General features: G+C 39.0%; 1 protein-coding gene across 4 annotated transcripts in view; it reads left to right on the plus strand.

The window, feature by feature from the left end:
• F8 (coagulation factor VIII) overlaps positions 1-16,366 on the plus strand; it is an 85,797-nt gene that overhangs the window by 33,058 nt on the left and 36,373 nt on the right. For all 4 annotated transcript variants that reach the window (XM_048336294.1, XM_048336292.1, XM_048336291.1 and 1 more), the window contains 4 exons: positions 2,044-2,253; positions 4,106-7,088; positions 12,844-12,997; positions 16,148-16,360. In XM_048336294.1, coding sequence (XP_048192251.1) covers positions 2,044-2,253; positions 4,106-7,088; positions 12,844-12,997; positions 16,148-16,360 — 3,560 coding nt within the window. The remainder of the gene's footprint in view (positions 1-2,043; positions 2,254-4,105; positions 7,089-12,843; positions 12,998-16,147; positions 16,361-16,366) is intronic.

Raw genomic sequence — 16,366 nt, forward strand, 5'->3', positions numbered from 1 at the left:
TGAGGTTTTTAGTCTTTTTAGTTGTATTTTATTTTTTAAGCCACTTCCAGCTTTTTGCTAGTAAGTTGGAGGTAAGAGTCTCTTGGATTTGTCTGCTCAGGGTGACTTCAAACTGAGATCTTCAGATCTAAGCTGCCTGAGTAGCAAAGATCACAGATGTGAGCCTGTCTTATTTTTAATTATTTATTCAAAGTAGTGTAGTCTCTGATCATTTATTACTGCATTTGTGACAGTAGAAAAAAGTTTATCAAATGGATGGAAGGATATCAATATGAAAGAGGGTCTCAGAAACAATATCGCTTAAAGCTAGTGTTACTTCTGCTTAGCTCTTTAGTTTGCAGTGATTTAAAATTTAAGGGGTTAAAAATTTATACTGAGAACATGTATATACTTTTTGGACAGGTTTACCAATTTTTAACATTTTGCTAAATCAGCTTTATCATTTTCTCTATATAGATACTTTTATATGCCAGTCTTGGGACTTGAACTCAAGGTTTGGGTGCTATCCTTGAGTTTTTGTTCACCTCTATTTCCTTCCTGCATTCAGTTGGTTAATTAGAGATAAGATTCCCATGGGGTTGGGGGTGGGGAATGAAAATGCACTCAAAAATTCAATGTATATCCTACAAAGTTAAGAAAAGATGGGGAAAGAGTGGGTTGGGTGGGATGGGTGAGAATGTTGAAAGAGGTAACACTGGTCAAGACACACTGCATTCATAAACTGTTTTGTTGACTGGAAGCTCCTTTAGACAATTATTTGAAGATAATTTAAAAAACATTTTTAAAGAACTTCATGGACTTTCCTGCTTTGGCTAGCTTCAAACCACGATCTTCAGATCTCAACCTCCTGAGTAGCAATGTTACAGGTGTGAGCCACTGGTGCCTGGCTATACATACTTTTACTACTTATTTTCCACTTGAGAGCAGATGTGGGCTGGGAAGGGGGCTTAGTGGTAGAGTGTTTGCCTCGTATACATGAAGCCTTGGGTTCGATTCCTCAGCACCACATAAACAGAAAAAGCCGGAAGTGGGCACTGTGGCTCAAGTGGTAGAGTGCTAGCCTGCTAGCCTTGGGCAAAAACAAAAGAAGCCAGGGACAGTGCTCAGGCCCTGAGGTCAAGCCCTAGGGCTGAAAAAAAAAAGAACCATACTAGTACAAAAAAATAATGGGATGCAGATATCATGCCACTTTACTTATTTATTTATTTACTTACTTACTTACTTACTTATTTTTGGCCAGTCCTGGGCCTTGAACTCAGGGCCTGACCACTGTCCCTGGCTTCTTTTTGCTCAAGGCTAGCACTCTACCATTTGAGCCACAGCGCCACTTCTGGCCGTTTTCTATATATGTGGTGCTGGGGAATTGAACCCAGGGCTTCATGTATACAAGTCAAGCACTCTTGCCGCTAGACCACCACTTTATTTCTTAATACTTCATTATACATTTTCTATGAATAAATATTTATTTTCTTACATAACCAGAGTGACATTATGCAATGCTAGATATTTCACACTGATATATTTCTGTAACTGCTAGTTGACATTCTAATTGCACCAACCAACATTGCATTTTACAGCATTTCCCCCTTCCATACAAGGGCTTAAGACAAGTGTCTAATGTTTTATTTCCTTGAATTTGTAGCAGCATTGGAGGTTAATAATGATCACCAGAGGTTAACAATGATTACTTGACCAAGTTTATGGTTCCTCTGTGTAAGTTTCTATTTCTTCCCCTGTAAGCAATGAACAGTTTGTAGGAAAATAGCGGAAATAATACAGATACTTTGCTCCTCATCAAACTGCCCCCTCACCCGATATAGCATTCAAATCCATCTTTACATGATGGTCTATGACTCTATATTTTAGGACTGAGGGCCAAGCTTGTGAAATATTAACAATCTACCCTTTGGAGAAGGATGCTATCTCTTCCTAGAAGTAGGGTGATGGGCATAAAATAGAAGTTCTAATTATATCATGATAATCATAATCCAAAGAATAAATCCAGGATAGTGCTAAACCTGTTGTTCCCTATGGCTTTTGCAGGCATAAATGGCTATGTTTTCGATAACTTGCAGTTATCAGTTTGTTTGCATGAGGTAGCATACTGGTACATTCTGAGTGTTGGAGCACAGACTGACTTCTTATCTGTTTTCATCTCTGGATATACCTTCAAACACAAAATGGTCTATGAAGATACGCTTACCCTATTCCCATTTTCAGGGGAAACTGTCTTCATGTCAATGGAAAATCCAGGTTAGTTAGTTATTTTATCCTTTCATCAACTGCTGTGATTGCTTCAGTAGTCATTTATGTACTTTCCACATTTTTCATGATTTTATTGGTTTATGTAAAATTGTGCACAGTAATGGGTTTCATCCTATTTCCATATACACATATGAGGTACTTTGATCATATTAACAATCCTCTAATGTATTCTACCTCTCCTTCATTTTCACTTCCAGTAATCCCCTATTTACTTTTTTTTTTGCCAGTCCTGGGGCTTGAACTCAGGGCCTGAGCACTGTCCTGGCTTCTTTTTTTTTTGTTCAAGGCTAGCACTCTACCACTTGTGCCACAGTGCCCTGAGATTAACTGAATTAGTAGAATTTCTGTGTCCTTGAAAATTATAAAATGTTTTTATACTCCTTTTCCACTTTATTAATAATTTAACGGCATGCAGAATACAACATTCAAGATTCTATAGTGTATTTGACTATGGAAACCTTTTACCTGAACATGCCATCATCTCATATGGCTCTGTAGAATATTTTTTTTTTTTTTGGCCAGTCCTGGGCCTTGGACTCAGGGCCTAAGCACTGTCCCTGGCTTCTTTTTGCTCAAGGCTAGCACTCTGCCACTTGAGCCACAGCGCCGCTTCTGGCCGTTTTCTGTATATGTGGTGCTGGGGAATTGAACCCAGGGCCTCATGTATACGAGGCAAGCACTCTTGCCACTAGGCCATATCCCCAGCCCTCTGTAGAATATTCTTTAGTAAAGGATTCTCTTGGAAGGAAATTCATATGAAATTAAGATGTCTTCAAGGACTAGACAAGATGGCAAAGTTTTTGAAGTATCATCTAGGTAACTTGTCCTTTATGCATCTACTTTACCACCCAGGAATTGTCTATTATAATTTATTACATTCCTTCACTCAGCTAATCCTGCCTATGGTAGACATTATTATCATGGTATTTTATATTACATAAGCCCTAGACCCTATTGCTGAGTCCTTGTGCTTGCATATCCTTAAAAACGGGTGTAAGGGGATGCTGATATGTGTCAATCAGTTTTCCTTCACTATAACAATGAATGTATAGCTATTTCCCCCAGGGGAGCTATTTATGAAGAAAATAAGATGCTAAAAACTCCAGGTGGCATGGAACAGGCTCTGGCTTTTGTAATAACCCTCTTTTTCAAGGACTACCATAAGGTCATGAAAGAATGACCTTAATTCTTTCTAAAGGCATGCCCCCAAGTGTCCTAATGGTCTACCACCTTTGAATGCTACCCTACTTGGAACCAAGCTTTTAACCACATATAATCTCAGGAGGCAAATTACTTGTAAACCATAGCATGTATGTTATATGATTTCAATGAATTATATGACTGGATATACTGTTAAGTCTTATTTGCAAATTAGAAAACTGGAGTTCAGAGAACCTAAGTGACTTGCTCAGTGTCATGAAGGTGGTGAATGAAAGAGCTAGGATTTGAAGCAAGGAAATCTGACTCTAGAATTTGTTATGTCACATATATACAAACCTTCCTAAATTAAATCCTTGTCATCCTCAAAGAACTTGTGTGGCTATTGAGCTCTTCACTGTTATATTTATACCAGCATTTATTCGTGTTTTAATTACAGCCTTTGCTTATTGTGGCAACGCACAAGAATAGCAAGGCAAAACAAAACAAAACAAAACCAAAACCCGACCTTTTCCCACCATTGTTGGATGGTTACATTTGTCAGAGCTTTAACATGAGACCTGCGTTATAATGGCTTTTTTCATTAGTTTTACATTTATCTAGGTATGGAAAAGAACCTCTTAAACAGACATTGCTTACAGCCTGGGTTATGAGTAACCTGTCTTATTCTTTTAATCTCCAGGTGTGTGGGTTCTGGGGTGCCACAACTCAGACTTTCGGAACAGAGGCATGACTGCCTTACTGAAGGTTTCTAGTTGTTACAGGAACATTGGTGATTATTATGAGGATATTTATGAAGATTTTTCAACATATTTGCTGAGTGAAGATAATGTTCTCAAACCCAGAAGCTTCTCGAAAAATAAATTAAAAGCTGCTACAATTCCAGAAAACAACATAGAGAAGATTGACCCACAATTTAGAGTGGGAATGGGGATGGGTAAGATACAAAATGTTTCCTCCAGTGATTTTTTGAGGCCCTTGGGACAGAGTCCTAGTCCACCTGGATTATCCTTGTCAGATCTCCAAGAAACCACACACGAGGCTATTCCTGATGACCATTTACCTGGTGCAATAGACAATAATGAAGGCCCATATGAAGCAGCACACTTCTCACCAGAATTCCATCACAGTGGAGGCATAATATTTACTCCCGAGCCAAATATCCAATTAAGGTCAAATGAGAATATGGGAACAGTTATGGCATCAGACTTGAAAAAACTTGATTTACAAGTTTCTAGTTCAGCAAAAAACCTAGTAACTTCAACAATCCTGTCAGGTAATTTAGTAGCAAGTCATGAAAAGGCAGATTCCTTAGGGTCCCCAAATATATCAGTTCACATTACTAGTCAGTTAATCAGCACTGTGTTTGGCAAAAAGCCATCTCCCTTTATTGGGTCTGGTATACTTGTGAGTTTGAGTGAAAAAAATAATGATTCCAAGTCATTAGAAGCAGCTTTAACAAATAGTCAAGAAAGTGCACTGGGGGGAAATGCATCATCAATTGTGATTGATAGGTTACACAAGGAGAAAAGACAAACTGGACCCACTTTGTTAACCAAAGACAATTATTTATTCAAAGTTAATACCTCTTCCATAAAGACAAGTAAAACTTATAGTGATTCAATAACTAATAGAAAAGCTCACACTGACAGACCAACATTAATTGAAAATAGTACATCAGCCTGGCAAGATTCCATATTAAACAGTATCACTAATTTTCAACAAGGGACATCTTTGACTCTTGTTGAAATGCTTGTAGACAAAAATGCTACAGTTCGGACAGCAAATCATGTATCAAATAAAACTTCTACACCAAAAAATATGGAAATAGATCATCAAATAATAGAGGGCCCTGTGTTGCCAAATGCAAAAAATCTGGAATCAGCAAACTGGATAAAAAGTACCCATGGAAAGAACTCCCTAAATTCTGGACAAATGCCTACTCTAAAGCAATTAATATCCTTAGGATCAGAAAAGTCGATAACAGATCAGAAATTTGTGTTGGAGAAGAGTAAAGTGGTGGTAGAAGAAGGTGCAATTACAAGAAACACAGGACCCAAAGAGATCATTTTTCCAAGCAATGACAGTTTATATCTTACTGCTTTGGTGAATATACAAGAAAAAGATACACATGACAAAGTAAAAACTTTACAGGAAGAGACAGAAAGGAATGAAGCACTAACTGCTGCTAAGAATGTCTTGAAGAACCTTTTCTTGCTAAGCCCAAGGCAAAATTTAAGCTTAAATGTAAAGGCATATGCACCAGTACTTCAAGATATGAGATCAAAAAGTGATTCAACAAATACAGCAGAAATTCACATGGCCCATTTCTCAAAGGAAAGTGAGGAAGTGGAAACAAACACAGCAGGCTTGGGAAATCAAACCACACAGATGGAAGGGAATTATCTAAGCACAAGAATGTCTAATATAAGCCAGAAGAACATTATTGCTCAACATGGTAAACAGGCTCTGAAACAACACAGATTCCCTCTAGAAGAAATAGAGCTTGAAAAGGGACAAATTGTGGATGGCACTTCAACCAAAAACATGAAATATTCAACGCAAGGCCTCCTTACACAGATAGACTACAACAGGGACAGAGAAAAGGCCTTTACTCGGTCTCAATTACCAGATATTTATATGAGGAACGCCACCACCCAGACTAATAGCTCTGTATTACCCAGTGCAAACATATCAGCATTTCCACCAATCATATCTGTGGATCTGAAGAGGATCCTGACCCAAGAGAACTCTTCTCATTTTCTAGCTTCAGACTATGCCTTTGGGACAAAAAGTACTAGGACTCAAGAAGACAGTAATTTTTTACAAAGAGCCAAAAGAAATAACCTTTCTCTAGCCATCCTACCATTGGAGAGCATAGAAGATCAAGGAAAGGTTGACTCCCTGGGGACAAGTGGCACAAACTCATACAAAAAATTTAAGAACACTGCTCTCTTGAAAACAATTTTGCCTGAAGTATCTGGAAAAAATGAATTGATTCCTAAAGTTCCTATTCATCAAACACCTACAGAAACTAGTCATGGATCTCCTGGCCATGTGGACCTCATGGAAGAGATCCTTCTTCAGAAAACACAGGGAAGTATTAAGTGGAACAATGCAAATAGACCTGGAAAAGTGTCTTTTGTGAAAGGAGAAACTGAAAACTCTGAAAAGACTCCCTCTAAGCTGCTGGATTCTCTTGGTTTAGATAACCAATATGTTACCCAGATACCAAATAAAGAGTGGAAACCCAAAGAGAACACACCAAAAAACACATCCTTCAAAACAATGGACAGTATTTTGTTCTTGAATCCTTGTGAAATAAATTACCCATTAGCAGCTAATGAGGTAAAAAGTTCACCCCAAAGAGAAGGCACTTGGGAAAAACATGAAAGGGACAGAAGATTGTGCTCTGAAAACCCAGTAGTCTTGAAACATCACCCAAAGGAAATTAGCCATACTACCCTTGAATCAGAGCAAGAAGAAACTGACTATGATGAAACCATCTCAACTGAAATAAACAGAGATGATTTTGACATTTATGGTGAAGATGGGAATCAGGGCCCTCGAAGCTTTCAGAGAAGAACCCGACACTATTTTATTGCAGCAGTAGAGCGGCTTTGGGACTATGGAATGAGTAGATCACCTCATGTTCTAAGAAACAGGTATGAGTCTGTTGGTTATTCCCTTTTCCTGCTATTGTGATCTCTGACTTAGCAAGTACTGAAATGGTAGAAACACAGCCTCATTTGTTATGTTATGAACTGCATGAGGAATCTTCTTTTCATGAAAAAACACTAAGGAAGGAAGGAGGAAGAAGGCAAAGAGGTTGAAGATGTAGTTAGGGTTGATTTCCAAGATATGGGGATCCAGAGGGCAAAATAGAGTATTTGATTTTTAGAGAAGAAACAAAAAAGTTGAGCAGGGGAGAGAAAGCACAAAAAAATTTGGAAGACAATCATAAGAAGAGTCAAGAAATATTATGGAGCATCTACTATATGGCAGATCCATTTGTAGAAATTGGAATGGAGCACAGTGGGAGTTTACATTCTCCTAGAGAGTTCAAGATATAATAAATTAAAAAATAAGGAAAGGAATTTCAATGGGACTATCCAGAAAATACCATAGAATATTATGGTAGAGCAGCTGGTAGGTATTGCTTTCACTGTGGTGGGCAAAGAAATCCTCTTTTAGGAGTTGAACCCTAAGTGATAATAAAGTGCCAACTTATAAAGCTATGAAAGAATACTCTCTTGGGCACTGGTGGCACATGCCTGTAATCCTAGCCACTCAGAAGGCTGAGCTCTGAGGATCACAGTTCAAAGCCAGCCTGGACAGGAAACTCTATGAGAATCATCTCCAATTAACCACCAGAAAGCCAGAAGTGGCGTTGTGGCTCAAAGTGGTAGAGAGCTAGCCTTGAGTGAAAGAGCTCAGGGACAGTGACCAGGCCCTGATTTCAAGCCGCATAACCAACCAAAACAACAACAAAAACCCAGAATGATCTCAAAAAGAGGGAACAGAAAATGTAAAGTCCCTGGAAATGAAGTAAGTATAGCATGTTTGAGGGACAAAAAGGAGCAAATATGACTAGAAGACTGAAAATTTCAGATATGTGGTGGAGAAATGAACATGAATATGTGGTAGAAGTGAAAAATAGTTTGATACTATGGGTCCTTGAAGAAGGATAGAGCTCCCTTTGATGCTCATAACACCTTTCCATCTATTCTTCAATTCCTTACCTTATAGCTGCCTATCAGCCACATAATATTTCCCTAGTCCACTGACTTTTGTATTCTCCTTGACTTCTATCTTACATGTTCTCTTTTCCTTAAATCTCTATTGTTGTCTTTTTAACCATTCTCACTCTGATACTGTGCAATTAATATCTACAGACTTCTAACATATTTACTGAAATCGGTGCCCACACTCTTCCTCATGTCCATGATATCAAATGGACCATCTATGCTCCTAAAGAAAGCCAACCACACAAGTTTTGTACATGATCTCATTCCTTCTTCTATCATGGAAAATATTGCTCCATTAATTCTACCTCTTCTCTCTCACATAATCAATTATCCCTCTTTCAGATTCATTCCATAATCATCAATCATGTTATTGTTAGCATGAATTGCTAATAATGCATTCAGTTATTCAAACTTCCAACCTTGAAATTAATCCTGGTCCTTTTCTTCTAATCGTCACACCTAATTCATCAGAGGACCTTTGTGGTTACAATTTTTTTAAAAAATTCAATTATGGACTTGATATTGGATAAAATGAAAAGGTACTGAAATGGAAAGGTAAAAGTGGCTGTGGGATGAAACCAGGTTGCAAAATACTCTTTCTGTAATAATGAAAGATTATTAAAATAATAAAATCAGAGATCACTCCAGCAGGCTGACACCAGGTGGTAACTCATGATGATGAGCCCAGGTCCCCATCTGCCCAATGAACTTGCTATGCCTCTATCCCTCCCTGAGCTAACTCAGACAACTTACTATATGACCTTAAAAAAGAACAAAGAAGGATAGTCCTTGTTAAGCATGTAGCTCCATGTATTAATGATCCTACAGTCAAATTAAATGGAAACGTACAGAATGAAACATCATCTTTGGAAATGAAAACTAATCTGAATAAGGTAACCTCTTCCATCACAGTTCAATGAAGGGTCTCCAAACCAGGAGACTCAATAAGAAGAAATTCAGCTTCAGCAGGCACTTGGAGCAAAGACATGATGTGTTCTTTACTCTTGTAGAAAGGCAAGTCCACTACTACTGTGGTGTGATCAACAGAAAAGCATAAAAAAATTAAGTCTTTTGAGATGGAAAAGTGATCCTTCAAGTACTAGTGGGTCTTAGTTAAACTGAAATCTGAGTATCACCCTTGGATAAACTGAAAGCTGGTATCACCCTTGACACTTCCTTGTGGAGATTTGAGACCACAAAGTATCATGTGACTGTCACTGATGCTCCAGAACATAGAAACTTTATCCATTCCCAGAGACTTTACTCATGCCCCCAAACACCTCAGGCTTGGCTGTTCTGTCCTGATTTTTGCTGGTGCTAGTGAATTTGAAGCTAATATTTCCATAAATCGGAAGAACTGTGACCTGGTCATTCTGGCTTACCCACTAGATGTGAAATAATTGTCTGTACTAACAAAATGGATTCCATTGAAAAATCATACAGCCATAAAAGATATGAGGAAATTATTAAAGAAGTCAACCCTAAATTAGGAAAATAGGCTATAGTTCCAAATAGTTAACATACTTTTGTTCAAGAGATGAAAAACCACCTTTGAAAATAGGTGTGAGAGGACTGTGAATATGGCCTAGTGGTAGAGTGCTTGTCTTGCATACATGAAGCCCTGGGTTCGATTCCTCAGCACCACATATATAGAAAAGGCCAGAAGTGGCCCTGTGGCTCAGGTGGCAGAGTGCTAGCCTTGAGCAAAAAGAAGCCAGGGACAGGGCTCAGGCCCTGAGTCTAAGCCCCGGGACTGGCAAAAAACAAACAAAACAAAACAACAACAACAAAAAGAAAATATGTGTGAGAGAAGCTATACTTCTTATAGTTCTACTTTATATCCTTCCACTAATTTGTCCAAGTAATAAGCCCTTGTAGCAGCACTTTTAGGGCGTCTACAAAACTGGTGATACTGGTACTGTCTTTGTAGCTCCAATGGAGACTGATGTTCCCAGACTCAACAAGGTAGTCATCTTTGCTCCGTTCAATATCACATGTTGAAGTAAAACATGAACCTCTGAGTGAAGCTCTTCTTGGAGACAATGTGGGCTTCAACGCCAAGAATGTTACTTTCAAGGGCTAGAGGTGTAGCTCAAAGGTAGAGTGCTTGCTTAATCTGCAAAAAAGCCCTGGGTTCCATCCCCAGGACTGAAAACAAAAACAAAACAAGATAGAAATGAATGTGTTTGCTGAAGGTGGCAACATTTTGGAGACATTCACTGTGGCAACATCGGTGGAGATAGCAAAAATGGAAGCAGTGGTTTTCATTTCTAAGGTAATTTATCCAGAACCATTTAGGTTCAGGCAGCAGTGGCACTGCACCTGTGCTGCATTAGCACATAGATAGCATTGCTTAAAAGTTTGCTAGGCTGAAGAAGATTGTTATTTTTGTAAGCAGCTGGAAAGTGTCTCCTGTGATGGTTAGCCTTGTCAGCTTCATTGAATTGAGAGGCACTTAGGAGATTAGTGAAGCACACTTCTAGGTATGTTTGTAAGGGCATTTTAGAGATGATCAGATCATGAGGGCTCTGGTTTAATAAGAGGCTTAGTCCATTGACAGATTAATAATTTAAATAGACTATTGGGAGGTCATGGAACTGTGGACATTGGGGCCTGTTTCAAGGAAATGGGCCATTTAGGGGCATGTCTTTCAAGGCTTTATCGTGCCCTGGTCCCTTCCTGTTACTTCCTCTCTGCTTCTCAGCATCCATGAAGTAACATCTTTGATCCACTCCACCCTTTCTGCCATGATGCTCTGCCTCCCCACAAGTTTACAGAATGCATTAGAATATAGACTGAAACCTCTGAAACCATGAGCTAAAATAAATCTTTGTTTTTGCCAGTCCTGGGGCTTGAACTCAGGGCCTGGGCACTGTCCTTGAGCTCTTTATACTCAAGGCTAGCACTCTACCACAGTATAACTTCCAGCTTTTTCTGTGTATGTGGTACTGAGGAATCAAACCCAGGGCTTTATGTATGGTAGGTAAGCACTCTACCATCAGGCCAAATTCCTGGCCTCCAAAATAAATCTTTCCTCCATTTAAATTGTTTCTCTTAGCCATGGATGGTGGCATATGCAGGAGAATCATTAGTTTGAAGCCAGCCTGGTCTCAAATCAATCAATCAATCATCAGTTTCTCCTAAGTATTTATCACAGAAGTGAAAAAATTAACATAGTCCTATTGTGATTATAATTATGGTAAATAAAACATGAGAAAAACAGAAAATAGTCACATATGTATACATGCACTTTGTGGCAAAGGTGTCACTAAATAGCAGTTTTCAGAAAAATATTTTGAAATTTTTGGTTTGTGTTATGAAAAAAAACCACTGAAATAGATATCTAGTTCCCAACACACACACACACACACACACACACACACACACACACTCCTCCACTCACATTGAGGACACAGATAAAATCATAAATACTTTAGAAACAGAGAAGTAAGAGAATTCCTTAATCTTAGGGTATAGAAAGAGAATTGGTATCGATACAAAACAAAAATACAATACACGAGGCCCTGGGTTCGATTCCTCAGCACCACATATACAGAAAATGGCCAGAAGTGGCGCTGTGGCTCAAGTGGCAGAGTGCTAGCCTTGAGCAAAAAGAAGCCAGGGACAGTGCTCAGGCCCTGAGTTCACGGCCTAGGACTGGCAAAAAAAAAAAAAAAATACACTGAGGGATTGTTTAATATGCCAAATTATCAACTTATGCTTATTGAAAGATGACATAAAAAGAATAAGATCAACCACAGAATGAGAGAAGATACTATCTTACTGATTAAGAAAATACAGGGGCTGGGATGTAGCTCAGTGGCAAATCACTTGCCTAGCAAGTGCAATGTCCTGGGTTCGAGCCCCAGTGCCAAAAAAGAAAAGACAAAAAAAAAAAAAAAAAGGAAAATACAAAATAAAGCTACAACAAGACAAATACCAGGATGACTGAAAATGAAAGTATGGTCAATACAGACTATTTCTGAGAGTTTAGAGCAAATGGAAGTCTCATGTACTATTGGTCATGAAAATGGGATGGGCTGCTTTAGGCATGTCCTGCGGGACCACTGCTGGATATGCCTGAGACAAATGCTTGTATTTAGTCACTAAAAGACTTACCAGAGGGTTTATACCAGGATTATGTATAAGCACCCAAATTTGCAAAGAACTCCCTTGTATGTAACTGGGATATGTTGGCACAACAGAATACTATGCAACAGTAGGAATAAACTATAGTTACACACAGCAATGTAGATTAATCTCATGACTATAATGCTTAGTGAAAGATAAAAAGTATATGAGCGTTGTTATGAAAAAGGCAAAAAAGGGCAAAACAGAAAAAAAAAATCTGCTTTCATAGCTCATGTACTAGTAAAGGCTTGATAAAGTATTTAAGGGAGGACAGAGTAGTTGACCATGCAAAATGTTGTTTAGGTGCCTAGTAAAGTGAGGGCTCCCCTTCTCAGAATTACATAGCCATGTTTTTTTTTTTCCTTTGGCCAAACCAGAAACATGAAAGTTGTCTTCAATCCCCCTTTCTCTCCTCGACCCACTGCTCTTGACAATCCCTCACCAGTTCTACTAAATGTGTGTCAGAAATAAGAAGGGCAATGAGGTGAAGTAATTCATATTACCTGGTCCATCATAACTGCTTTTTCTCTACTTTCTCCAGGGATAAGAGTGGCAGTGCTCCTCAGTTCAAGAAGGTAGTTTTCCAAGAATTCACTGATGGCTCCTTCAGTCAACCTTTATACCGTGGAGAACTAAATAAACACTTAGGCATCTTGGGGCCATATATAAGAGCAGAAGTTGAAGACAACATTGTGGTGAGTTAAAAATAATGGAATTATGAAAATAAACTAATTCCATATATGTAGTTTGTTTCTGATTATAAAGTAGTCTCACATTAAAAAAAAATTGAAGTAAGCCGGGTGCTGGTAGCTCACGTCTGAAATCCTAGCTACTCAGGAGGCTGAGATCTGAGGATCATGGTTCAAGGTCAGCCAGAGCAGAAAAGTCCCCATGAGATTCTTCTCTCCAATTAACTACTCAAAAACCACAAATGGTAGAGCGCTAGCCTTGACCACAAATTGGCTCTGGGACAGTTGTGCCCCAGGTCCTGCATTTGAGCCCTAGGACTGGTGCAAAACAATTGAAGTAAATAAAATAGTTGAAAAAGAATCTGAATTATCACCTTGTTGTATAAATAAATTCTTTTTATTTCTTTTGGCCATAGCAAAGTTTGAACTCGGGGCCTGTGCTAGCTCACTCAGCTTCCTTGCTCATCAGGTGCTCTACCACTTGAGCCATACCTCCAGCTCTGCATTTTGCTAGTTATTTTTGGAGATGGAGTCTTATGGTCTTTTATGCCTAGGTTGGCTCTTGGTCTCCTGAGTAGCTAGGATTATGGGTGTGAGGCACCAGCAGGTATCCTCTTTCTCCTATATATTTTTCTATTCTTTATGCATTCACAATTATGCCACACAGAATTTTACTATTGCTTGACTAAATATTTCACAGTAGACATTTTTTTTTTGCTGATCCTGGGGCTTGAACTCAGGGCCTGGGCACTGTCTGTCACTGAGCCAGTGCTAGTGCTCTACTACTTGAGCCATAGCGCCACTTGTGGCTTTTTCTGAGTAGTTTTTATTGGACATAAGTCTCACAGACTTTTCTGCCTGGGCTGGCTTCAAATCAGGATCCTCAGATCTCAGCCGTCTTAGTAATTAGGATTACAATTATGATCCACTGATGCCCAGCCTCAATAGACATTTTTATGTCCTCACAGAACACTTTCTAGTAATTAGTGCATAATAGTCTATTATAGATCTCAGCATGATATGGTACATGCCTGCAAGTCCAGCTACACAGAAAGCAGAGACTGGAATTCTATGGTCTGAAATCAGCCTGGGCAAAATTAGCAAGACTGTCTCAAAAAAAAACAACAACCAACAAGCCAAGGTGTGATGGTTCACACTTGTAATCCCGATAGAAAGCAGAAGTAGGAAGATCACAGTTCAAGAACAGGTTCTATCAGAAAAATAAACTAAAGCAAAATGGGCTAGAGATGAGGCTTAAGGGATTATCTAGCAAGCATAAAGCCCTGTCCTGCTAAAAAGGGAAAAGTTCTATAATCACATATATATTTCCCAGTCCTGGGGCTTGGACTCGAGGCCTGAGCACTGTCCCTGGCTTCTTTTTGCCAAGGCTAGCACTCTGCCACTTGAGCCACAGTGCCACTTCTGGCCATTTTCTATATATGTGGTGCGGAGGAATTGAACCCAGGGCTTCATGTATATGAGGCAAGCAAGCACTCTTGCCACTAGGCCATATTCCCAGCCCCTATAATCATATTTCTCCTATGATAAAATTCCAAAAGTGAAATGTACGTGAATGTTTTAAGACATTTTATTGACTATGTCATTTGTAATTTTGTCTTTTTTTTTGGAGGGAGTGCTTCTATTACTATTATTTTAATATTAGATATTAACCATTGATAATTTTACTGATAAGTACTTTTCCAAGTTTATTTATTTTAAAAAGTTCTTAATTTCTTCTGTGATGTTTTAAAAACAAAACAAGTTTGACTGTTTAGGTCATAGTCCATAAAGCTTTCCTCCTTAACATTTTTTTTCCAGTCCTGGGGATAGCCTTGAGCAAAAAGAAGCCAGGGACAGTGCTCAGTCCCTGAGTTCAAGCCCCAGGACTAGCCAAAAAATTTCTGCCCATGGCAAGATTTAAAAAACCATCTATAATTTCTATTGCAGCTTAAGTTTGTGCATTTAGCTATTTAATCTATCAATAATGCCTATAGACCATAAGTTATTTTAGTCATTTTACAAAGAAAAGATCAAAGTTTGTTTATTCTAAAAAAATAGCCATTCAACTGGGCACTGATGGCTCACACCTATAGTCCTAGCTACTCAGGAGGCTGAGATCTGAAGATCATGGTTGAAAGCCAGCCCAAGAACGTCTGTGAGACTCTTTTCTCCAATTAAGCAGCAAAGAAAAAGTCAAAAGTGTAGCTGTGGTTTAAGGGGTAAATCTCTATCCTTGAGCAAAAATAAGCTCAGGGATAGCACCCAGGTGCTGAGTTCAAGCCCCAGTACCAGCACAAAAATATTTTTTAAAAAGTCATTCCTTTGTTTGACTGGCTATAACAAGGATATAGAAAGATCTAATACCATGAGATTATGGCTTCAATTTTTTTTCTGACTTGAATTTTATCTTACTTTTCATATAATACTGGGGTTTAAACTCAGGGCTTAATGTTTGCAAGGCAGATGCTCTGCTGCCAGACCTATATATCCAGTCTTAAGTTCTTGCCTTAACGTTAGAATTTAAAATCTCAAGGCAGGCATTTGGTGGCTCATGCCTGCAATACTAACTACTCAAAGGGCTGAGATCTGAGGAACACAGCTTGAAGCCAGCCTGGGCAGGAAAGTCTATAAGAATCTTCTCTTCAACTAGCCAGCAAAAAAAGCCAAAAGTGGAGGTGTGACTCAAGTGGTAGATCACCAGCCTCGAGTGAAAAAGCTAAGGAGCCAGGCGCTGGTGGCTCACACCTGTAATCCTAGCTACTCAGGAGGCTGAGATTTGAGGGTTGCAATTCAAAGCCAGCCCTGACAGGAAGGGTGTGAGACTCTTATATCCATTGAACCACCAGAAAACCAGAAGTGGTGCTGTGGCTCAAGTGGTAGAGTGCTAGCCTCAGGGACAGCAGCCAGGCCCAGAGTTCAAGCCCCACAACCTGGGGGGAAAAAAAGCTAAGAGACCCAGGCCCTGAATTTAAGCCCCAGTACCCTCCCCCCCATCTCTTCAGATTTTCCTTCACAGATCTGTAGGTTTGTGTTCTAACAATACCCATCTCTTTTGTTTCCTCTAGTATATTAGTAACTTGCATAAAGACTAGAAGATTCCTATTGAGATGTGTAACCTAAGTACTAAAAGATGATTATTGCTTTTTTCCTCTACAGGTAACTTTCAAAAATCAAGCCTCTCGTCCCTACTCTTTCTATTCTAGTCTCATTTTTTATAAGGAAGATAACAGACAAGGAGCAGAGCCTAGAAAAAACTTTGTCAAACCAAATGAAACCAAAACTTATTTTTGGGAAGTCCAACATCACATGGCACCCACTAAAGATGAGTTTGACTGCAAAGCGTGGGCTTACTTCTCCGATGTTGATCTGGTAAGG

This window comes from Perognathus longimembris, chromosome 28, assembly GCF_023159225.1.
Source record: "Perognathus longimembris pacificus isolate PPM17 chromosome 28, ASM2315922v1, whole genome shotgun sequence".
In the NCBI taxonomy this organism is placed as follows: domain Eukaryota; kingdom Metazoa; phylum Chordata; class Mammalia; order Rodentia; family Heteromyidae; genus Perognathus; species Perognathus longimembris.